Consider the following 25,693-nt stretch of genomic DNA (forward strand, 5'->3'; position numbering starts at 1 on the left):
CACATTGGAGAAGTACTGCTTCATAGTTCATGTTTATTTGTAAATATTCTTCAAACGCATTAATTGTTTTGCCTAGGACACACTGACATTACTTAGTACAGATTATGTAAGTGACCTTACCTTTGTGTGTTGTATGGGGATAAAATCATCTGTCTGCCTTACACGGTGCTTTCCAGCCTTTTGATTAAAAGTACTATGTGTACCATTGTGATGTTTGTGATAAGCCAGGGAAGAGCTGAATTAGTGCTGATTATTCTGCCTAGATGATCTGTGCAAGATGACTGTATTCAGTCGATTTAAACATATGTTGGGATTCCTTTTTGATATAAATTTAGTGAATGCAAGCATGTCAGAAATCCTCTATGAATAAATACAGTCAAGGTGTTCATTTTTTCCTCTTTTTACAGATGATCCAGCAGCATCAGGAGTGGCTGGAAGACTTGGTTATTAGACTACTTTGTGTGTTTGCATTAGACAGATTTGGAGACTTTGTTTCAGATGAAGTAAGTTGCCTGAGTGAACAGGTAGATCAGCAGACTTCTGCAGATTATACTGCAGCAGATCAGCTGTGCTTTGTAGACTGATACTGCATGTGCCTGCTGTAACTGCTATGAGATGCTTACTACAGAGTAATAGATAACACAAATTTCACCTCATATAGCAGTTTTGCTCACCTGATTCTACTCATTGATTTATTTCTAAGTCAAATTTCATGTTGAAATACCTGTTTCCTCATTTACTTGATCCTAGGTGGTAGCACCAGTGCGTGAGACTTGTGCTCAGACTTTGGGAGTAGTATTGAAACATATGAATGAGACTGGAGTTCATAAAACTGTCGATGTTCTCCTGAAGTTGCTTACACAGGAGCAGTGGGAAGTGAGACATGGTGGTCTCTTAGGAATAAAATACGCTTTGGCGGTCCGTCAGGTAATAACCTTCGTGACAAATTGCAGAGAGCTTTGGAACAGAAAGCTCTGTTCAGAGATGAAGATGTGCCTGAACAATGGGTTGATATGATAAAACCGTACTTGCACTGCATTCTCATGTGGGTTAAGATGTGTGACTGCATCTTTATCATCTATGCTGCAGGAATTCGCAGGTTTATATCAACATAGTTGTATTGCTGTAACCTTGTTAACAGTTACTTGCACAAAACAGATGATAAATAGAGTCTGTACCTGTCTGGTTTTTATCATACTTTCATACGCGAGGTTAACAGAGCTCTGTGCTACAAGAAGTTTAGTTTATTCATCATATTATTCTGCAAACACTGGGTTTTGTTTACACAAAAACTGAACAAAGTTAAGTTCATTCAAATATAAAACCTAGGTTTTATTTCATGAATGGTACCTTCAAATATTTAGACTATATTCTTGGACCTGTGCTTTCTGGTTATATAACAAAGAGGTTTATTCACACACTTGAAGTACATTTTATTTGTTTGGTGCATTATGTGATTTTAAGTTTAAAGATTCTTTTGATCTTTTTGGCAGGACATGATCGACACTTTATTGCCTAAAGTGCTACCCGCAATAATTGAAGGTCTCCAAGATCTGGATGATGATGTCCGAGCTGTTGCTGCAGCATCTTTAGTACCAGTAGTGGAAAGCCTGGTCCACCTTCAGTCTCAGAAGGTGACTGAGCTGTTTTCCATTGATTTTGATCGAAAATTTCACTTTTGGTCTGAGCAAAGAAAATAACACAATTAGCACTTGGATATTTTTCTTCTCTTTTTGTATGTTAACTTTTTCTGCTTACTTGTCTAGGTGCCTTTTATTCTTAATACTTTGTGGGATGCACTCCTGGAGTTGGATGACTTGACAGCTTCTACAAACAGTATCATGATCCTTCTTTCTTCCCTTCTGACTTATCCTCAGGTCCGCAAGTGCAGGTAACTTTTTAATTAGTATTACTCCAGTATTCAGTATGACTGTCAAGTTATTTTCAGATTGGGATAATCAAAGTTGCCTTAAATCACATAGAAGGAGATGCTCAATTTAAATCAGTAGTTTAATTTTACTCTGTCTTTTCCTCAAAGGGAAGGTTAGGACAGTGCTTCTAGTTTCATTTCATTAGTAATGGGCACCAAAATAATTAAAAGGTAATAGATATTGTTTATATGTGACTTTTTTTTCCTCCCTCCTCTGTTTGCGTTGGGTATTTCTGTAAAGCATATTAGCTGCACTCACATGGTGGCCCTGTCCACAAACTTTTTTGTCTGCTCCTGTTGACAAACTCCAAATAAGTGAGCAAACTAGTTACATTAAAACACATGCAAACGCCTGTAGAACTTTACTATTAGAATAGTTCTAAAGAAAGCTACAAACTTAAAAATTCATATTATGTTTGACTGAAAGGTAGATAAAGCAGGGGGTAAATTAAGTTACTGGAATGTTCACTGAAGAAAGGAGGGGGAAGATGTTAACTGCTTGTTGTTATGTATGACAGGGAATTCTTTTCTGCCCCTTTTTCAAAGGCAAGTGTCTTCCTTCCTTATTTCTTAATATTAAGGCTTTTTTTCTGAAAGATAAATTCTTAATTGCAAAGGGCAGTTATTGTTAGCCTTTAGGAACAGTAAAATAAATCCTTTGAGTTTGAAGACAGTGCTGCTATTCAGGATTGGCAAACTAAAGGGATTGCATGTTAGTATGTTAACGTTTTTTGTAATACACATACTAAACTAGCAGTATTTCCACTTTAAACATCTCGCCTTTCACATCCTGAATGATTGTCACTACTGAAGTTGTTTTTTGCACAAAGTTAAGAGTGAAGCTCTGTTGCTAGCCCCATCTGTAATTCAACACGTACTATGTGTATCAGTTGATGTACAAGTTCACACACAAAAAAATAAAACCAAACTTGGGTCTTAAAATCATGCCTAATAATAAATTTAAAACTAAAAATATATTTTCTCTAAATGTTTGAACAAAGGCCGAAGTATAATCTAGGAAGCACCACAGTAAAAATACATGCTTAAATCAGCTAGTGCTTTATATCAATAAGAAAAAACCTCTATATTTATGAAAAATAATGATACTGACTCAAACTATTTAAAATGTTTAAGTTGTAGTAATTTGTTCCTTCACTTAAAATTACCCAACATATGTGATGATACTTTTATTTTTATTTTTTTCCCCTTTTCACTGCCTCTCTATCTCTATTTCATATATTAGCATTCAGCAGTCACTCACAGTGTTGGTCCCACGTGTGTGGCCATTCTTGCATCATACTATATCTTCTGTACGAAAAGCAGCACTGGAAACATTGTTCACACTGCTCTCTACTCAAGACCAGGTAAGAATTGGAGATAGTAGCATTTTATTATGATGCATATTAGAATCTTCTCAATCACAATATTCCTGTTTCAGAGCTCTTCAACATGGCTGACTCCAATTTTGCAAGACATGTTGAGACACATATTTCAGTTCTGTATCTTGGAAAGCAACCAAGAAATTCTGGATCTTATTCACAAGGTATTTGTATGACTTATGACCTAGATATATACTGATAGCCATCTACCTCTTTGTATCCTCTGTTCTTTTGTGCCAATAAAGCATAATCTGTTCTTGTTAATTATTTGTAGTCCACCTATGTGATGCAGACTGAAAGGGAGTAGAATACAGACTGAGCAGAATAGAGTCTGAATAGAAATAGAATAGAGACTGAAAGGGAGCAGAATGGTTCCTTCATTTTATCAACGTGTATGTGATCTTACAAAAACCACAAAATTGTCATGATTTTGCACTATCTTTCTTACCCCAGGTATGGCTGGAACTGTTAAGTAAGGCATCTGTACAGTATGTGGTTGCAGCTGCTTGTCCGTGGATGGGAGCCTGGCTCTGCTTAATGATGCAGCCATCTCATTTGCCGATTGACTTAAATATGTTGCTAGAAGTAAAAACCAGATCAAAAGTAAGTGAAATGTGACCTCACTAAGTGTTCTGGGGAAAATAGGAAAGTGATTACCAGGCACAGTAGTAGAGACACTTTCTGAAAGTGTTAAGAGGGAAGTAGTGTTGCCTTTCCACAACTGCAAATGTAACCTATGTTGTAGACCCCAGTTTTGTAGAGCAAAATAGTTCTCAAGTTACTCATGAGAAATCAGAGTTTGGTCATGTAGTATGCTAAATGGGGATCTTGTATTTTACAAGTATTTACTTGGTTCTGTATCTACAGTGATTTCTTTAACAACTGTTTGCGGGATTAAGTCTAAAGCATTACTTTATTTCTGAAGAAGATTCTAAAAGAGACTTCCTTTTTCCTTTGTGTGGACTGAAAATGAAGTTTTTCAGTTACATGTTGAGGATTAGTACTAATTTTCAAGTGAAGGGACAATGTCTTTCATTTAATGGGACCAAAGCGAAGTGTTAATGGAGAAGGGATTTATAATAATGAACTACTTTCAGAAGTCTGTTATCCAATAATGTTCTGGGTTAGTCCAATTTTTGCAGGATATGATGGTTATTGGAAATGTTATGGAATATGAATTCATCTTCTCTATTGCTTTATTTACGTTAAACCTTTCTCAACTTTATTCCGTAGGAAAAGGCAGGTACTAAACTGCGTCAAGGTCAAACCCAGAATAAGGAGGTGATTCAGGAATACATTGCTGGGGCAGACAGTATTGCAGAAGATCCAGCAACCAGGGATTATGTTGTCATGCGAGCTCGGATGATGGCAGCAAAGTCAGTTTACTGGAAACCTGAAAAAATATTTAAAAGCAATGTATTCTTTTTGTTGCACACTGTTTTTGCTGTAATCTAATCACATAGACTTTTTGGCATCTTCATCTTGAATCATTAATTGATGAGTAATTGTAATATTGAAGCAACTGTTCTTTCTCCTTTTGTCAGGTTGCTGGGAGCACTCTGTTGTTGTATTTGTGACCCAGGTGTAAATACCGTTACTCAAGAAATAAAGCCAGCTGAATCATTAGCTCAGCTACTGCTCTTCCACTTGAATTCTAAATCTGCCTTGCAGAGGATTAGTGTTGCATTAGTAATCTGTGAGTGGGCAGCGTTGCAAAAGGTAGGATGTTTCTGCAGCAAAAATAAATTTGACTTTACTAACTTGATCCGTAGCTCATCATCTGCTACTTCAGCTTGAAATAAAATTTCAGTCTATAAGCTAAAATGGTATTTGTACATCTAAATGTTAAAATCTTGATAGCTAGACGATACAGGAATAAATTATGCTACTCTAGTAGCTAAATGCCAACTGTTAGAACTATGAATCAGTAAATATGTTCACATTTCTTCTACAAATTAGTCTATCCAAGATGCATGTTATCTGAGGTCAGTGCTTCCTTTTAACATGACTCTTTCCTATGTTCATGATCACTCCAGTTCTAGTGATAGACTGAAAGTTTTGTTCATAATCCATAATACCTTTAATATGGATAAAAGTGTTAATGGTCCCTCTGGAACCTGGATTTCTGTAGCTAGGTTCTGCTGTTTATTACCCATATCTGAACAAAAGAAATCTTGATTACTCAAAAATACAAATTGTGTCTTTTCTGTTACAGGAGTGTAGAGCTGTGGCCATTTGTGTGCAACCTCGCTTACTTGGGGTCCTTTCTGAACACCTCTATTATGATGAAATTGCTGTTCCTTTTACACGAATGCAGAATGAATGTAAACAACTCATTTCACTATTAGCTGATGCACATATTGATGTCGGAAACAGAATAAACTGCAGTGTATTTACAATAGATCAAGCAAATGATCTGGTAAGTAGAGGCATGCCTGCCATTCATTCAAATCTATTACTGTCTTGAAATACATATTTAGCATAATTATTACTTTTAGAAATCGTATGATGACTTCATACTTCCTTTGACATGAGATGTGTGATAGATAGTACACCCCCACACACACACTGCAATGTTTACAGACTGTACCAAAAAGTTAAGTAGAACGCAAGGTAGATGGTTGACTATTGAAATCTACACAGAACAAAGCAGCTGGAACTGTTTCAAACCATTGTCAAAAGACTAGTAAATGAACTGTGCAAATTCATGCGAAGGGAGCTTTGTAAAAGTTGTTGTATTTAAAAGGGTTTTTATTTCCACCTGCCTGTTAAATTGCTCTTTTTTATATATCTGAAAACATCAGTGTTAGATGTGCTTTACATATTAAAGGTAGCCCTTGATGTGAAAAGTTCTGTAAGCGAAAACAGCTGATAATGTTGGGACAACAGATTAAAAGGCTTTTGTTCCAACCCCAAAATGGTTTCTGAATCAAAGAGAAAAAAGAACATGGACAGATAAGGTAGGATGTAAATGAAGAGCTTGTAGATTTGAAAGCCTGCTAAATAAAGGTGTCCGGGGTGGGAAAGGTGTGTAGATTTGGAGGGATGAATGAATGGGGATGGATGTGGTACAGTTTTCTGGGGGAAGAAAGACAATCAAGATTCTAGATGGGTTTGTCTGTGCAACTGGGATGCTGGGGAGAAGAACAAGAGAATGTTAAAGATTGTATGATTATGGCCATGATGAGAACCTAGGAAGATGCTGGATCTTCAAATTCCCAGACTGTAATACTTTTGTAGCAATGTGTAGCAGCTTAACTTGGAAATCTCAACGTATCTTTAAAGTTACAGACAATTGTCTATATGGGCTGAAGGGATTTTGGCAGCCAGTCTTACTATGGCTGCCATCTAAATTGAGTAGGTTCCTAAGGTGAAGACATAATCATAAAAGCTCGTAGTATGTGAAGTACAGGAGTTTTCATATACCTCAACTATTTACTCGTCAGTCTAGTAATACAGCTGCTTGACTGATGTATCTATATTCAAAAGATATCCATTCTGGATTTGAGGTCTTCGGAAAATGCATACCATAGCTATTTGCTTTTATTCTGTGGCTGTCTTCTGCTCCCTTTTCAACTGTTCAGGTTTTCTTAAAAAACATAGACCAAGCCAAGTCTGTTCTAATATGTCTCCATGAATTAGATGTAAAAATGCTGTGCTTTTCCTAGCACGTTTTCTGCATCACTTGGTCATTCCCAGTTATCAGGGTCACATGGAGTAGAACTTAAGGCTTCTACAGCTGTATAGATAAGTATTGGGTTTGTACTGCTTCATAGTTGAAAGACTTGACCTGAACATTTAAAAGTAAAAGGCAATTAAACGTTTCAGAGTCCAGCTGTCCTAACAGCAGAATAAGCTCAGTGTTTCCATGACTTCATGGTGCTTCTAATCCATTTCCTGTGACAAATTTAAGCAACAATAGTCATGCAGCTGGAGGGAGGAGGGGAAATAAGGCAAGTCTTGCAACTACTGTTCTGTGTTGACTTTTTCCTTAGATTTTATCTCAACCTGTCTTACCTCAAAGGAAGATCAGCTTAGAAATAACTTCTGCGTGCACAGAACCTTACACATCCTTTCTGGCCTATTGTATTCATAGCATGTTCCTCATCACTCTCTTTCGTATCGGTAAACCAAAATATCTGGATACATCTGGTGGATATAGGATACATTTTGGGGAGTATCTAAACCTCTTCTAGCTTTCACAATACAGAATTTAAATGTTTTTAATATGTCCAGTTTTTCCCTTGAATTGGAAGTTCAAGATTCCAGAAACTAAATTTTGCAGCATTTCTTGTTATTTGCTGGAAAAATGGAGATGAAGATACCTGTTGAAATGACTCTTCTGCCATGAAAATTTTGGTGTTCAGAGGCTATTCCGTTTTATAATGAAAAAGATTTGTAACTTTTTCTTCCTCTTTATTAGGTTACTTCTGTTTTCAATGAAGTGACATCATCCTTTCCTTTGAATCCTAAACTTCTACAACAGTTGGACAGTAAACGACAACAAGTCCAAATGACTGTTACAGAAACAAATCAAGAGTGGCAAGTGCTGCATCTGCGAGTCCACACTTTTGCTGCATGTGCAGTTGTGAACTTGCAGCAACTTCCAGAAAAATTAAATCCTGTTATAAAACCTTTAATGGAAGCTATCAAAAAAGAGGAGAATACACTAGTACAGAACTATGTGGCTTCATGCATAGCAAAGTTACTTCAGCAGTGTACAACAAGGTCTCCTTGTCCCAACTCAAAGATTATAAAAAATCTCTGCAATTCTCTCTGTGTGGATCCACATCTTACCCCACTGGCAGCATGTCCTGCACAGCCTCAGAGTAGCCATGAAAATTCAAAAGGTATGATACGTAACACTGCTGGGATCTTAAAAATTTGTCTGTGCTTGTCTCTGAACTGTTAAAAATAAGTATCTAAGTGAGTCATGCTTTCAGCGTTTTTAAAATGCCAGCAACTAAGTCTTCATTTATTAGTAATTACTTCATTCAGGTATCTTGCAGTTGCACAGAGTGTACAGGTTAATGCTGTGTGTATTTTTCACAAACTGTGTATAAAAGACTTTAGTTCTGACTTTCAGTTACTTACTGTTGTTCACCTATCATTATCAACTTCATTTACATGCAATATGAAGCTTTTCATTGAAACTGAATCACTATGGAACCAGAGAGTAGCTTGTCAGTAAGAAGGAGAAAAAAATCTGACTTGTGTTATGTTCTGTAGGCTAATAGAAAGATGAGGACAGTGTTTGAAATGAACAAAAAATCCTATGCATTCTATGGTCATGGACTTCCCTTAGATGACTGCCTATTGCCAAAAATGTATGGATTAATTGAACAATGCAGATTAAAACCATTATATTTTTAAAGCTTTTAACCAACTTTAAGGTTTTACCATTATACATTTTTTCGTAACATATACTCAATCTCAGAGGAGTAATACATTCATATCTTATTGAAAATTTTAAACTGATTAACTTAAGTAGAAACATCAACAATCAAAAGATTCTGATGGCATCTGCTTTTGTTTCAAAATGTATAACTATTTTTAAGGATTACAGAGGTTTGTTTGAACTTCAGGACATACGCCAGTTTATGTAAAAACTTGTGTGAAGGTTTCTTATTTGACTGAAGTTTTACTTTTTTCTTGATGAATAAGAATTCATCTGGCAGTTTGCACGCAGATTTCCTTGTCAAGTCTCTAATATGCTCTTAACAGAGTAATTCTACTCTGTACTTAATTTTTTTCTGTCCCTGAGGATGATGATGCTTATCCATTGTTTTTAAAGCATGCTGAGATCTGCAGATGATTTTTAGGTGGCTATTGCTTCCACCTACTTTTTGAACCACAGCTTAAATTGTTGTCAGCTTTTCTGTCTACTGTTGTAGGGCCCAACTCCGACAAAGATGGGATGCATCATACAGTTACTAAGCACAGGGGAATAATCACACTGTACAGACACCAGAAAGCTGCTTTTGCCATCACAAGTCGACGAGGCCCTACTCCAAAAGCTCCAAAAGCCCCAATTGCAGACCTCCCCACCGGCAGTAGTGGAAGCATTCCTACAGAACTCGATGAGGTGAAGTTCAAAAACTTGCGTTTTCAACTTGCATGTCCACCCCTCCCCTTTATTAGTTTGAATTCAGTGAAGTCAATACCATTACAAAAAGGATGTCCAGGATCTTTCCCCGAGAGAATGTAATGTTGGTGTATAATTCTGTGGTGCAAGCAGTATGTGTTGTTTAATGATGATGTGTGTCATTAAGCAAATTAATACTTCTGAAACATTTTACATTTAGTACACTACATGAGTACCTCAGTATAAATCCATACAAATGGATTTTCACAATGCTGTGATTGCATCCTGATACCCACATTAAGTTTTGGTCATCTTGATGCACAATGGAAACTCAGAAGCATTAAAAACTGTTTCAAATTCAACTGGAGTTAGGACGTACATCTGACCTCCACGCTTGATGTGTAAAACCTTTTTCTGTAAATGTTTTATTCATATAAAACTACCAAATGATCTAACATGATCCTAATCAGAACTATGATTACTGAACAGCATTGTGGATTTTATTCCTAATTATTAGGGAGATTTATACCAATTTCAACCCTCCGAAGAGGGTGGGAGTGGGAGAAGGGCTTAATAACAAATCCAGTATTGCTTTGGAAAGTTTTGCTAACATGTTGCAGTTCTTCGAGTCCTCTATATTGGCAATATATGAAGTTCTGAAACTTCAACCAGTTGGAAAACTTAGAGCTGAAATGGGTTTGTGTCAGCAAAAGCCACATGCCCAAACGTATAGAACTTAAATAATCTGCTGTAAAAGATTTTCATTTTTACCTGCATAAAAAAGGTGAAGAAAAATATCAGTTAACTTATGTGTCGTAAATTCCCACCATCAAAATCAAATACCTGTGTAACAATGGGAGCTTCCTTGAAAATAATTATTATCCAGAAAAATTAGTAGTGTGGTTGTGTGTGGAATGCTATTTTTGCCTTTTTTTGTTATTTGTTTTTTTAACCATAAATAATAAAGTAGTCTTATAATTCAGGGCCTGTGCAGCAAGCGTCTGTATAACTTCTGAATGCAAAAATAATTTTTTGGAGTTTGACCTTATGTTAGTAACCTTGATAGCACTCCTACTCCTACCTAAGCACTCTTACCAAATGAGGAAACTTTATTTTCTTATTTGCTTGTTTAGTAAATGAAGCTTCTTTGAAACAAACAAAAAAAAATGTACTTCATTCTTAAGTGTATCTGTTCTCACTACTTTGTTAAATTGTTTAATTCTAGGCTCAGAAACCATATGTTGTTCAGAGAAGAGGAGCTGAGTTTGCCTTATCTACTATAGCTAAACATTTTGGTGCTGAAATGGCAACAGGATTGCCACATCTCTGGGATGCTATGGTTGGCTCATTAAGGAACAACATTCACATAAATAATTTTGGTAACTATACTTTTGATTTAAGTTGAGGGACTACTAGAATGGGGACGGCATGTAAATCTGAAACTGAACGCCTTTTCTGTTTTTTAACAGACCGAAAGTCCTTGCTGGAAAAAGGAGATGCTCCTGCCCAAGAGCTAGTAAACTCTTTACAGGTTTTTGAAACAACAGCAGCTTCAATGGATGTTCAGCTTCATCCTCTGGTAATCAAATTCCAAAGCAGCTTTGTGAATGAAGCAGTTCAGTCTGTTCATTGCTACTGTTTTAGGTCGTCATTTTGTAGGGTTTCTTTTCAGGTCTTTCTCTAGTTTTGATTGAATGGTGTTTTTATTATATATGCCAGCTGGTCTGTTCTGCAAGTCCTTTATCTTAGTCTTAAAAACTGAAGAGATAACGTTCTGCCATCATGCGGTTAGCTATTATGTTTCAAAGCTATTTTCCCCTCTATCCTATGGGATGTTAAATTCAGTATTTGTTTATACTAGTTGTAGAATAAAGCTCAAGAAGCAAACAAAACACCTACAGTTAGACTTGACTTACCCTTTTGTGGCTGAGATGCCCAAGCATGATGAGTTAGAGTTATGATACTATTTATGCTGTTGTGTTGCATGGAAATCAGCATCTCAACTTTAATTTATTCTAATACCCAATTTTTTAAGCCTGGAAAACAGACTGATAATATGAGGATGCCTTTGTTAAAGTTCAGATAAAAATGCTATGCTGTGTTACGTGGCTGACTGAAATGGGTTGATTTCTAATAGACTGACGTGTATTTCGTGTGGCCAGAGCTGGGGTGCAAGAGAGGTGTAATAATAAAGACTGCACACTTTAGCGCCTGACTACTGCAAATAGGGGTAAAATACAGAATCGTAGAATCACAAAACATCCCAAGTTGGAAGGGACCCACAAGGATCATTCCTTCCCTTGACTGACTAGCCATGCCATGCTTGATGCACCCCAGGGTACAGCTGGCCCTTTTGGCTGCCAGGGTGCGCTGTTGACTCATGTTCAACTTGCTGTCAAGCAAAACCTGCAGATCCCTTTCTACAGGACTGCTCTCCAGCCTCTCATCAGTCTGTATATATGGCCAGGGTTGCCCCTGTCCCAGGTACAGAATTCAGCACTTGCTCTTGTTGATCTTCATGTGGTTGGCGATTGCCCAGCCCTCTAATTTGTCAGGATCTTTCTGCCAGGCCTCTCTACCCTTGAGGGGAGTCAGCAGCTTCTCCTAATTTAGTACCTGCAAACTTACTTAGTGTGCATTTGAGATCAATATATGGAAAGGCTCCATGCAAGAAATAAGTAGGCCAGAACTCTGAGAAGGATATGATGGGGAAGGATGGGAATAAGGAATGGTTGTAAAATTGAATAGATGGAACAAATTCATACAGAATGATTCTTACCTACTTTAATAAAATAATGAAGTGATTATAAGTGAAATTGGCATATGGCATAGAAATACATATCTGATTATCTCTATATACTCATATGTAACTGTGTAGTCAACGTGGAGATTGTTTTTGGAGATGCTAATAGTATATATAGATTCATCCCTGCCACCCTCCTTAAAGAAATAAAAAAAATAAAAGCCGTAGTCTCTTAGGATGTTAAACATCTCTTGGCTAAGAGATGTTTATGTCCCTGCCCATAAATTGCTGGAGTACAGAAAAAAATATTGGGAAGGTACCATTATTCTTTGTTCACTCTATACTGTTATATTTTTCCCTTGTTTATCCCCTGTGAGGTCTTTCTGAGCAGAATAGGTATTTGGCCTCGTCTTTCTCTAGGAGGTAATAGAGGTTAAAGGTTAAAGTGGTTCAGTAAGGCTGATATTTAGGGACTGCATGACTAGGAAGAACTGGACCATCTATTTAAGACATCTGACGTAAGAACATATTTGTGTTGTTTTAAATAAGACTGTATACACATGTATCCCCTTGGGAAGATGGGAATTTCCTTCTGGGTGTCTTTCTTGTCACCCAGAGTTAATAAGACTGGCAACAGCGATTATTGATCTGCCTAAACTTAAATGGGACCAGCCTAGGACAAACTTGCAAGCTGGAATAAAGTTCAATTTTTCTTCTGAAGGAATTTTTCAATTCTGAAAATTAGATCATGTGAAGGAGCCATCTTAACCATTCTTTGGGAAGCAACAGTGATTTAAAGAAACTTTTTACTTCGGAATAATTCAGTAATTTGCTAATAGCTCATGGTAACTTTTTTTTTCCGCCCCCCACCTTCTATTCAGTTAATTCAGCACTTGCCTCATCTTTATATGTGCCTTCAACATCCGAGCACTGCAGTGAGACACATGGCTGCTCGTTGTGTAGGTGTTATGAGCAAAATAGCTACCATGGAAACAATGAATATCTTTCTAGAGCAAGTTCTACCGTGGCTGGGAGCAATAGATGACAACACCAAACAAGAAGGTGCAATTGAAGCACTTGCATGTATCCTTGCCTTGAGTATTCAAAAATGCAGAAGACTCTATTCAGTTGCATAATGTGGGGAGCAAAAGCTGTTGTCTAAAAATAATGGGAAAAGGAGTAAGGTAAAATGTTAAGCTGTTTTTCCTCCTGTAGACAACAAATGTAAGAAACTTATTTTGCCTTTCTTATTGATGTGAAAAAAAGTGAAGTTTTAGTGGAGGCAATTCAGTATTTTATTTCTATGTTACCCTCTGAGAACAAGCTAAAGAATGAATTAAACTGAAAACCACTAAAACTGAAAAACAAAGTTAATATTTGGTGCCACCAAAGTGCACTGAGGTCAGTCGTGGAATTCACTGGACTGGCCCTAAATCTAACTGGGGTAGATCAGACAATTTTATTTCTTTCATTTCTTTGTTAGTACAAATCTTGTTTATCTAAAGTAATGTATTAATGACTTGTACCTATTGTGAGTGAAATCTGCCAGGTGTGCAATGATGTCAGACAATCCTGAACTGGTAGAAACTATTTCCTTAATAGCTGATCCAGGTGTAATGGAACAACTGGATGTAGGTATTGTTCCATACATTGTTCTTCTGGTGGTTCCAGTTCTGGGTAGAATGAGTGATCAGACAGACAGCGTACGTTTCATGGCTACTCAGTGCTTTGCAACACTAATTAGACTAATGCCTCTTGAGGTAAGCTGAAGTTGTAAGTATACAGACTGTGTGAATTGTTTTGTCTCCACTTTTCTGCTAGCTACAAAGCCCAAGTTTCTGGTGTGTTACATGCTGAGTAAAAATTGTCTTTATACACGTTCAGTCCATATCAGGTAACTGACAATGTATTATTTATAATGTAAAATGAGTAAAACTGGACCCTTCATGAACAATTTTCTAAATTAATGTTAAAATAAAAAGGTATGTTTGTTGTTCATAATCAAGAAACAATACTCTGCTATTTATTTTCTCTGTTTAAATCAGTAGTAGAAATAGTCTGGAGATGAGTACAGTTACTTATTCCTAGCTCTTTTAAAATCAAAAGCCACAACTTACAGCTTTTGGTAGAATGCTAAATATATGATCCAGTGGTGTTTAATCAGTACAGATCTGTTTCTGTTTTTCACTCTTCCTCCAATATGCATACATCAGACACTTCTTAATATTGCACTTCAAAGACTTTGAATCTTCCAAGTAACTTATTTTCACCACCAGATGGTAACAGAAGACAGTTCAGAATTCATTTGCATGTTTTAAACTGAAAAAAAAGCCAATTTACTTGACTTAGTATCTGTTACTGTCTTGATTTTTAATGTAGTGTAATAGAACCTTAGAATCTGATAATTAGCAACCTGCCTTAAATGAAGCGCTTTCTGTATGCTTACACTAAAATGTTTAAGTTGAAAGTGAGAACAGCAGAAGCAAATGTCAAGGTGAACAATCTGACTGGCATGCTGCTGTTCATTCCAGTGCCATTCACACCAGTGCTTTACTTCATATGCATCTAAATACAGTTCTGTGGGATATGTAGCTTGCATTTTTTAAAGCTATTTTAGCATTCTTTACTGAGCATCTCTTCAAAACGCAGAACGCTTGTTTTATTACCTGCTTACATATGTATGTATGATATTGCATGTTTCTTCTCCACAGTTAAAACCTTTGTTTTTAAAAATGCAAGACATTATTTCAGATAATGGATAAGTAAAGGTACTACAGGTCTGAATATAATTGGGAGTTTATAATTTGTATTGTCATACTCATTTCTAATTGAGTAGGATAGAAAAGAATTTGCAATAAATGGAGAGAATTTACGTATGCTCAGTTTTCTGTATTTTTATTCTCAATTTCATTATTCATTCTATTCAGCCAGAAAAACTAAATATGACTGAGAGAAGGATTATTATATAAATCGTTCAGCTCAATCTGACCTCCATATTTTTACTGACCAGCTGCAAGTTGACAATATATTTGAACCAAATTAACTGGCATGGAATTCTCACTTCAGACATAATTCTTTTAAAAGGAAGGGTAGGAGGAGCACTTAAAGAAGTAGGCTGTTGTCTGTGTGTATGTACTTAAATACCTTATTAGAACACTTTTAGCATACGTAATCTGGGTTAGTTCCCTCTTCCTTTATTAAACACACACGGTAGAATTACTTGGTAGACCTGAGGTTTTGTTCTCAGCCAGGAGCTCTCCCTAAGCAATAGTAACTTGAGTTTTCACATTTCACATTCCTCAAAATGGATGTGGCCCAGGAAACTGGGATTAGAGATGTGGTGATGAACACATCAGTGCTTCTTTTGCTACTGTATTATTAACAAAAAAGAATGCTGAGCATACTTACTATCTACTAATACTTTCTTTGGGCTTCTGGCCTGGTATGGGAAATACCTAGGAAGTCATGTTCTGCTGCTACAAACCTGGGGGTGTTTAGAAATTTTTTTTGTTCGTGGTTTGCATCTGTTTGAATTTGTCCTACAGACTTCACTATCATTTTAAATGTAATTCCACTAAGTTCTGTAGGAGAAATCCATCTAACTTTGGATTGTAGCTTGTGGCTAAGGAGAAGTAGGTGTCAAAAGATTCTCCAGACAGAGAAACTGCCTGGTTAGAGGAACAATATCTCAGCCTTTGTAAAGTCTTACAAGCATGACCAGGATTTCCTGTCTTCTTGCAAGTTTATATAAGCTTTTCATTGTGCCTGTTGGAGCACAATTTGTGCTGTGCATCATACAACTCCGGATGAGTTGATCTGCAAGGAATCAAACAGGTATAGCACAGAATATGGATTTATACAGTTGAGAAGATTGCATATCTTTGCCATCTATTTAAAATGTCTAAGCTAGGATGAGGTTTTATTTCTTATCTATGTGAGAATTAAGTATTATAGCCCTAACATTGCTGCTTTAAAAATACAATTTTAGGCTGGTATACCAGATCCACCAAACATGTCTGAAGAATTAATACGAATGAAAGCTAAAGAACGCCACTTTCTGGAACAATTACTGGATGGAAAAAAACTGGAAAACTATAAAATTCCAGTACCAATCAAAGCAGAGCTCAGAAAATACCAGCAGGTAACAGCTTATACTTTTATTGTAAAAGAACAGTAAGTTCTGGTCTGATGGGATTTTATGGAAGGGTAGGAGTCATTTGGGTGTTGGGCGTTTTGCTTGGGGGTGTGCATTGTTGTTGTCTGTGTTTTGTTTGTTATTATCTGAACAATGTGCATATTAGACTCTTAGGTAAGGAAGACCAAATTAAGTAAGACATTCAGTTTCATTTCTTCAATTATTTTTTTCCCCTCTTTTGATTCTCTTAATTTTTCTCAGGGAATGGCCAATGGGCTCTGCCTTGCTTAGGTTGCTTGTGGTAGCTCACCACTGCAAAGCCAGGCCTCCTTGTGCTGTTTGGCCTTTTATGTTTCTACTTTTATTCTCCCTCTGATTTGAGTGAATGGGATGTAGCAGATGCATTTATGAGGATCCGTGGGGTGTTTTTTTTTTTTTTTTTTTGGAACTTACAGACTCTGGTGCAACACCCAGTTGTACTTTGGGAGTTTGTATTTATATATGAAGGATGTGGGGTAGGGAAATGGACTCATAACTTGGCAGTAATAGATGATAGAACACGCTGATGTTTGAAGTGAAGTTCAGCTAGCCAAAAGAGCTACTTGTTAATTCTGAGGCATTTCTTTATTTTCTAATTTCAGGATGGAGTTAACTGGTTGGCGTTTCTCAATAAATACAAACTTCATGGAATTCTTTGTGATGATATGGGCTTAGGAAAAACTTTACAGTCCATTTGTATTCTAGCAGGGGATCATTGCCTCAGGTAAGCTTAAATGAATGTTCTATCTTAAGGACTTTAACAGCAGGTTTTATCTATGGTTATGATTCTGGACGTGGTCCTGGGCAAACAGGTGTAGGTGGCCCTCTTTGAGCAGGGGGATTGGAGCAGATGACCTCTAGAGGTCCCTTCCAACCTCAGCTATTTTGTGACCACAACCCCAAGGACAACTACAGAAAAACAAACACCAAAACAAACACATGCTTTGGTTTTGATATTCTTAAAGGGCTCAGGAATATGCAAGAACAAAACTGGTGGACAGTGTTCCTCTTCCCTCCTTGGTGGTGTGTCCTCCTACACTCACAGGACACTGGGTGGACGAAGTGGGAAAGTTTTGCTCCAAGGAATATCTTAATCCTTTGCACTATACAGGACCTCCTACTGAGAGAGCAAGGTAAGGCATTTTGCACTTTGCAGTTATGACTTAGGCAGAGTAAAATATCACACAGTTTTGTAATTCACTTTACAACTGAAGCATAGTTTGTGGGCATGGTAAAACTTGTGACAATACTTTTAAAGGCTGCAATATAAGATGTATGTAAGGAACTCTTCAGTTATGACTTTCTCTTCTTTTATTAAGATTACAACACCAGGTGAAAAGACACAATCTCATAGTAGCCTCATACGATGTTGTGAGAAATGACATTGATTTCTTCAGGTAAGAATTGGTTTGTTTTCTGAGGTTTTTAATAGCTTAAAACTTTAAGCTGTGCTACTTAAGTCTGTGTTCTTATTTTCTAGAAATATTAAGTTTAATTACTGCATTCTTGATGAAGGCCATGTAATAAAAAATGGAAAAACAAAACTATCAAAAGCAGTAAAACAGCTGACTGCCAATTACAGGATAATTCTTTCTGGGACACCAATCCAGGTAACTGCTATCCTTTTTTTCTAGGGAGCTGGGTGAGTAGTGGAAACAAAGAGGATCTATTTTGCATTCTGTTTTATTATGCTGCTGATCAGAGTTGTCCTGTTCCAAGTAAACATTGTAAAATAAGCTTTTAATTACTAACTGCTTGAAACTCAATCTTTGTCCTTTCCCGGTATGCCCATATACTGGGGTGAATGGGTGCAGGATCCATGGTATTGTAGGGCTCAGAAGTTTGCAATAAGACTACCGCTTTTTAAGTACTAGGCAGGAAAGGAGAGAGAGCATTTTGTTATGCCTCTAGTGAAATTAGCAGGAAACTTTAAGAACTCTAGATATTGAGCACTGTCCTAACGATTTGTCTCTGGAGTATCTGTCCCATCCAGGACTAAGACCACTGGCATCTCCTGGGTTTTGTTGTCCAGAAGAATTCAGGGTGTAGCTTAAGACATCAGACACAGTAGAAAGTCCATTTAGGTGTTAAAGAGTATGTGACTTAAGCTGATGAAAAATACCCCAGGTTTTAAGCAGTTCAAAATTGTGTTGAGGTGTTACATTTGTAGTCTTCTAGCAGTGTTAAATATTTATTGAAATGTTCCTGATAATTTGGAACAATTCATTACATTTGAAAAGAATTTAACAAATGTTTCTTTTATGTTCAGAACAACGTCTTAGAGTTGTGGTCATTGTTTGACTTCCTTATGCCAGGATTTTTGGGTACTGAACGCCAATTTGCAGCTCGTTATGGCAAACCAATATTGGCAAGTAGAGATGCCCGAAGCTCCAGTCGTGAACAAGAGGCTGGTAAGGATCAAATATTAAATCCTGGTTTTTCTTGTATTCGTAAATGAGAACTGCTAACAAAAAGAGAAAGCATAGCCAGTTCCAACAAAAGGGTTTCTTTTGTGCTGAATGTTTGGAAGTATTTTCTACAATGCTTACTGCTTCTGTTCCTTTCACTTAGGGGTTCTTGCAATGGAAGCACTGCATCGCCAAGTTCTGCCATTCCTGCTAAGGAGAATGAAAGAGGATGTTCTGCAAGACCTTCCACCCAAAATTATTCAAGATTATTACTGTATTCTCAGTCCTTTACAGGTATGTTTAAAAAGTGGTTGAAAGCTTACGTTTTTTTCTAGCACAGATACAAGACCAGAAAGGAACTGCTTGCAGTTCTGTAATTCCTGTGTCAATTTGATATCATATCTAACATTCTCTGGTGCTACAATACCATAAAGTTTTTCTAGTAGCACGTGCTGAAAACTGTTCAGTCCAGTAGAATATTTCTTTAGCTTAATTTCTGTAATAGTTCTACAAGAACAACTTACAGGCATCTATAGATTTTCTTAACAAATACTTTCCAAGTTGAAAGAAAGTAAACTACAAGTGATTACACTGTTAATGTTGATCTTGCTTTGCATATAAACTAGCTTTCTGGTTTTCTTCTAATTCATGACCTGAACTTGAAATTAAATTTGAAAACTGACTGTTCATCTTATTTCTCTTGGGGAGGGGGAAATGCATACTCATTCTTCTGACTGGGGTCTGGTTTACAGGTTCAACTTTACGAAGACTTTGCCAAGTCACGTGCCAAATGTGATATTGATGAAACAGTTTCTTCAATTTCAATGAGTGAAGAAACTGAAAAACCAAAGCTTAAAGCTACAGGCCATGTATTTCAGGTACACTTTATTTGAATATTTTTGACTAACTCATTCACTTATTTATGGTAATTATATTTCTGTGTTTAACTAAAACTGAAAATGATAATAGTTAACTTAGACAACCGTGGCCATACAGTCTAAGAAAAATATTTAGAATTTTGGATTAGTTTGCCTCAGTAGTGATATATAGCTATTATGTTTAAATTATGTTTTAGTGTCTTAACAGGTTTTCTTAATCTAAAGGTGTGACTTTAAGTGAATAAAAATATACCTTAAAGTCTAACTTGTGGAATGTGGCCAAGTAGCTTCAATACTTATCTGTAACTATATTGTTGCTAACAGTTTCTTATTATTTCTTTAATAATCAAAGGCATTGCAATATTTACGAAAGCTATGCAACCATCCTGCACTAGTGTTAACAACCCAGCATCCAGAATATAAAAGAATTACAGATCAACTTGCAGCTCATAATTCATCCCTTCGAGATATCCAACATGCACCTAAGTTGTCTGCTTTAAAACAAGTAAGTAGACTTCCACGTTGTGCCTTAATATGTCTCTATTGATGTTACAGCTTGGTGTTTTAAGACTCCACCAATTTGAAAAGTGATAAAAACATGAGTTAAGTAGCAGATGAAATAAAGTACAAGGATTTCCTTTAAGGTTTGTGCCCTATTTTGCTGTTGAGCCATGGAAACTCAGAACGAGAGGTAGAACAGAAAGGGCAAACTTGTTTCAAAGCGATGAGGTTTACATAATTTTTGCTGCCTTGTCAGAAACCATACTTTGATTCTGCTTCTTTCTGCAATGTGAGAGCAAGGAGTAACATTTTTCTCCTATTTATTATACAGGAGACTATTAACTTGACAAAATTAGATGATGTTGAAGACTTAAATTCTACTGTAAATAAAACAAAATGAAGAAAATTAATATTCTGTCAACTCTTGAAAATTTGTCATAGTCTGACTCCACAGTCCAACTGTCCCCTATGTCATTCGAGTGGCTGTCATTTACAGACTTCCTTCTGTAATTCACTGGGTTTCTCTTCTACTTTTGGTAGTCCATCCGTGTCAATATTCACATGGGATCGATCTACTGTCACTTTGATATACCTTAATTTAATGCTCTGTTACTTAAAGCTGCTGCTAGACTGTGGTTTGGGGAATGGTGGATCTTCAGAGAGTGGTACAGAAGCTGTTGTGGCCCAGCACAGAATACTTATCTTCTGTCAACTTAAGAGCATGCTGGATATAGTGGAGCATGACCTTCTCAGACCTCAGTTACCTTCAGTTACTTATTTACGACTAGATGGTAGCATACCTGCTGGCCAGAGGCATTCCATTGTTTCACGGTAAGCGTATCTGTTCACGACCAATAGAAAGACAATTGTAATGAGTTATATTGTTTGTGGAACAAAGCTGTTCTTGCCCGTGGGACCTTTTCTATAAATAGAAATGCTGAAGTTTAGCAAGCCTGTGACTGATTTTGTATTGTACTGTCAGGTCATCACTGCCTAATTTACTTAATAAATAAATAAATACAGCACTTCCACAAGTGAAAGTTTATGTTAATAGCAAGAGACTGCATCAGAACTGAAGTATTGCCTATTTTGGAAAATAATTAAATGACTTTTCAAAAACAAATTTTGAAGTTGATTCTGGTAAAGAAGAGTGCTAATATCTGCTCTTCTTCTATTACTTCAACAGTAAAGACATTACCAAATTGAAGACAAAACAAGAGTATGTGGGTATACTTGTGATAACTGGTATATATGAAGAGGTTTATATTAAAAACAAATGCATTAACTTGTGAATCACCTTGGTGTTCTATGTTATCCTTTGTGTATATCATGCTGATCCTGGAAATGATTACAGTTTTGTTTTACAGTCTTTTGCTCTTGGAGACCTTTTTTGTCTCTGTAGACTTTGGTTAAACCAGAGGATCTTAACTGTAAGATAATCTACTCCTTGTTGGAGGAAGAGCCCTAAGGGACTTGGTATATGGGAACATTTTCTATTGCTATTTTCTACTACATGCTTACCATGGCTCTTGAAGCATATGCTTGGATCCTTAGAAGCTTAACTTTTACTGAAGTGAAAATTAGAGAAAGATCTAAGTGTGCTGCCAGAAGAAATGAGAACACTCAAGTGTCTGAGAAGGTGGGGGAGATGGCGCTGATGGGTTGGTACAAAATAATGCCAGAAGTATCATAATCTGAACAAGAGAAGTATTACAGCTTTTGTTTTTAACTACTAAACCTGTCAGCTTTTTTTCATTTAGAACTTAATTAGTAATCAACTACTTAATATTTTGTACTTCTTATTCAGTATTAGATCAGCTACCACTGAATACAAGGGAACCTGAAGCAGTTGAGGTTCATAATTCCATTATTTAATTTCACCATGCTTAACTTTCTTATTTTTTATATACAGGTTTAATAATGACCCATCTATTGATGTTCTGTTGCTCACCACTCATGTCGGTGGATTGGGACTTAACTTGACAGGGGCAGATACAGTAGTGTTTGTGGAACATGACTGGAACCCAATGAGAGACCTGCAAGCCATGGACCGGGCACACCGCATTGGGCAGGTAAACAACTCTTAATTTCCCATACATTTTCTCTTACTGAACGCTTCTTTCTTCAGATTTGGATAAGGTTGTAGCATATAACACAAGTGATCTCTGGTGGTTTCACCCTAGTTTTTGTTCATATGGTTTTCTTGCAAGTAGGTCAGATGTCAAAGGGTCTACTTTCTCATCCTATCCCCAGTGTGGTATGCCCCCCTCTCTGCTGTACTTCCTGTGCTGCTGAGAGGAGGCCAGGGCAGAATCATCCCTCAGTGGGGAGAAAGATGCAATGAAGACAAGGAAGTAAAGGGAAGCCCCAAAGGACTATCCTTCTCTGATGTCTGGACAGGGAAAGAGTGACTGGTGTTACAGTCTCTACAGCTGTTAAAAAAAAATAAATAAATAAAATAAAATAACTAAGTTCCTGAGCACAGACATAATTGCAAATGCTTCCACTGGCATAGCTTCATACTCATCCTTTTCACCTAACGTCAGTCAACTTTGAAAGTACAATTACTGAAGGGTAAATCTAAGCCAAACTGCTTCCAGGCCATCTGTGACACACAGATAAAAAGGTTATGCTTTCCTGAATACCCAAGATACTATTTTTTTACTTTTTTTTTTTTTTCCCCTTTCAGAAACGTGTTGTTAACGTATATCGCCTGATAACCAGGGGAACTCTGGAGGAGAAGATTATGGGTCTCCAGAAGTTCAAAATGAACATTGCGAATACAGTAATCAGCCAAGAAAATGCAAGCCTACAGAGCATGGGAACAGAACAGCTTCTTGATCTGTTCACTCTTGACAAGGTAAAGAGCCATTTTTACAAATAGCTACCAAAACCGGAGAATGCTTAGGGAAAAGGTTTGCTTTGAAATGTAAAGGTTAACCAAATGAACACCTGAAATAGAATGATGAATAGAAGTTAGCTCTCTGAAAAACAGGAGTAAGGGAGGTGGAATGTTCCAAATCAGACTTAAAGAATTTTGTAGGAATTACTTGTAAATGGAAAATTAGGAATATATGGTCACAATCAGTAAATGTTTCTGAAAAAATTCTTCTCTGTATTGATTGTGGGTTTTTGTGGTTTTTTTTTTAAGGATGGAAAAACTGAAAAAGCTGATACCTCTACCTCTTCTGGGAAAGCATCAATGAAATCAGTACTCGAAAACCTTGGAGAACTGTGGGATCAAGAACAGTATGATACCGAATACAGTCTTGAAAACTTTATGCATTCATTAAAGTAACCATCATATATTTGTAATACAACTGCTGCTAGTTCACGTATTTTTCTGCTGATATTCAGCAAACTTCAAAGCATATATAGTGAACCTTTAGCTTAATGTGTAAATAGATTTATTGAAAGAATTTTCAAAAGACTGGCACTGAATAGTGTCACCTGTTTCACTGGGGAGTTATTCTGTCTTAAAAACATTTGCACTGTATAAAAGAACTTTAAATGTAAACATTGCGAGGTAGTTTGAATTTTACTTGTTCTGAATGGCTGCAAATTCTTACTTGGTAGAAGAATAAAACAAAGCAGGTTTTTACATATGTTAACAAGTATTACTTCTGTTTGAAGTAAGTCCACCATTCTTTCTTTCTGTATCTGTAATAGTTCTGTACAGTTGTTTCAAGTGAGTACTTCAGGTTGTTCAGTGTACATTTTTCTTTTAAACACAACTCGCTTTTATGATGTATTAAAAAAATATTTCAACTTAAACTTTCATTCAGATCATTTCAGGACTTGTATCACCAGAGGCAAAGCCTAGAAGCCTTGAAAGTATTAAGTAATTGAATGGCGCTAGGTATGTGCACCCACCTTTGTATATTGAGTATAAATACACTCTTCAGTCTTTTGACACCATCTTGAGAGAACAGCTGACTTGAACTTTTTAATGTAATGAGCTATACTAAATACAGGTAATGGTCTATTTGAGACCATATTTGCATCCTGTTAGCAGGGGTGTACTTTTTTAATTTATCTATAAGGCTAGAATATAGCCGCTTTGAGAGATGCACGTATTCAGTATGTTTCAATCCTATATATTTTTTTGTAACTAAAAAAAAATATACAAACATTTTCCAGAAGTAGATTTTACACTGTCTAGGATTCTAAAATCCATGCTAAAGTGACTTGTTTACTAAACTGATGCACGATTTAAAGCTTCTTACAGGAATAGGGCAGATTTTTTTTCTCTTTAGGAAAACATATACATAGAAATACCTACATTCAGTTTGAGGGAATTGGATAGTTAAAATCATGTAATAAAGATAGTAAAAGACCTATAGCAGTGAGTGAAAATAATATGGCTGTATATTAAGCAGCTTTTTATAAAAGGGAGGCAGTAGCAAAAGTGTATTTCTAGATGTGCATATGTACCAATATATGCACTTTTATAAATATTTAATTATAGATAACTTACAGCAGTTGTCTGAATACATAGACTATATGTATAAATATAAAACCTAAGGTTTGTAGCTTGCTGTGTGCTTAAGCATCAGAGCTTAAAAACCACCAGAGACCTCAACTATGTAAAATAAGATTGTTTTAAAACAATATATATAAATCAAAACTGTTCTGCAGCATTGGAGATGAATTAATGTCACATTTCAGTAGTTATGAACTGCCATACTGTAACTAAATTAGCATTCCATGAAAATAAAACTAGGAATATATAACTTCTATGTTGTGTATGTGCATGTTTAGGGTTTTGTTCCTGTACAGATGACTTTTTCATTGTAGGTGAATAGGCATTTTAATGCTTTTGGAAATTATGGCATTATATTAGTTTACTTTAACCGTGTGCTACCTTCATACATAAAATATTTCTGTTGTGCTTTCAACTCTAATTATCCAAGGAGAAGAGACAGGATGGGGCTTGATGTTCTATAAGCAGAGAAATTACAATGCTAGAATACTTGGTACTTTAAGATAACTTGGTACAATAATCTCATGGTATTGCCCAGAAATAATAAGGTTATTTGACTCTTGTTTAGTCATAAAACACTGCATGTTTTTCTTCAAGACTTTTATTAGTTAGTGTAGTAGTAAACACTTGAGTTCCCGCAGTGTTCTTGTTGTAAAAGAAATATACAGCAAAGGACTACTTTACACTAGTTATTTATCACATTGAGGTTGCTATGCAACCATACTACTCAAAGTGATGGCTTTCTTGGTTATGACATTAAAAAGACACCTGGAAAACTGAGGTGGGGAGGAACAAGGAGAAAAAAAGCAAACTGATTGTTTCAGGATTGTGTATGTACTTACTGACCTTAAGTGCTCCATGAATTAACACTTTCAAAATGGAAACCAGCAGGAACAGAGCACAAAGTATATATAAAAAACATTTTTAGTTACCTGAATACTAATCTAAGAGTCTTATCTCTGCTTTCCAAGCAAGCATATCACTTACCATGATCTGGTTTGCACTGCAGAGGACTCACAATGTACGAACTGGATTCATTTCCAATAAAACTAAAGAAAAATCTGCTTTTGGGATGCCTCTAACTGCACTCCGCCTGTTAAAGGGGTATTTAG

General features: G+C 36.4%; 1 protein-coding gene across 1 annotated transcript in view; it reads left to right on the plus strand.

The window, feature by feature from the left end:
• Nucleotides 1-25,629, plus strand: part of BTAF1 (B-TFIID TATA-box binding protein associated factor 1) — a 48,048-nt gene extending 22,419 nt beyond the window's left edge. Inside the window, 29 exon segments of the mRNA XM_035542185.2 lie at nucleotides 408-503; nucleotides 751-927; nucleotides 1,494-1,634; nucleotides 1,767-1,891; nucleotides 3,174-3,294; nucleotides 3,369-3,473; nucleotides 3,763-3,912; nucleotides 4,543-4,685; nucleotides 4,854-5,028; nucleotides 5,525-5,728; nucleotides 7,733-8,159; nucleotides 9,204-9,394; nucleotides 10,620-10,773; nucleotides 10,864-10,973; nucleotides 13,019-13,220; nucleotides 13,749-13,897; nucleotides 16,126-16,278; nucleotides 16,914-17,035; nucleotides 17,277-17,444; nucleotides 17,631-17,708; nucleotides 17,792-17,921; nucleotides 18,581-18,722; nucleotides 18,883-19,013; nucleotides 19,472-19,597; nucleotides 19,950-20,102; nucleotides 20,718-20,929; nucleotides 22,011-22,170; nucleotides 22,788-22,958; nucleotides 23,250-25,629. Coding sequence (XP_035398078.1) covers nucleotides 408-503; nucleotides 751-927; nucleotides 1,494-1,634; nucleotides 1,767-1,891; nucleotides 3,174-3,294; nucleotides 3,369-3,473; nucleotides 3,763-3,912; nucleotides 4,543-4,685; nucleotides 4,854-5,028; nucleotides 5,525-5,728; nucleotides 7,733-8,159; nucleotides 9,204-9,394; nucleotides 10,620-10,773; nucleotides 10,864-10,973; nucleotides 13,019-13,220; nucleotides 13,749-13,897; nucleotides 16,126-16,278; nucleotides 16,914-17,035; nucleotides 17,277-17,444; nucleotides 17,631-17,708; nucleotides 17,792-17,921; nucleotides 18,581-18,722; nucleotides 18,883-19,013; nucleotides 19,472-19,597; nucleotides 19,950-20,102; nucleotides 20,718-20,929; nucleotides 22,011-22,170; nucleotides 22,788-22,958; nucleotides 23,250-23,396 — 4,563 coding nt within the window. The 3' untranslated portion in view covers nucleotides 23,397-25,629.
• The last annotated feature ends 64 nt before the right edge of the window (nucleotides 25,630-25,693 follow it).

Source organism: Cygnus atratus, chromosome 7 (assembly GCF_013377495.2).
Source record: "Cygnus atratus isolate AKBS03 ecotype Queensland, Australia chromosome 7, CAtr_DNAZoo_HiC_assembly, whole genome shotgun sequence".
NCBI lineage: Eukaryota > Metazoa > Chordata > Aves > Anseriformes > Anatidae > Cygnus > Cygnus atratus.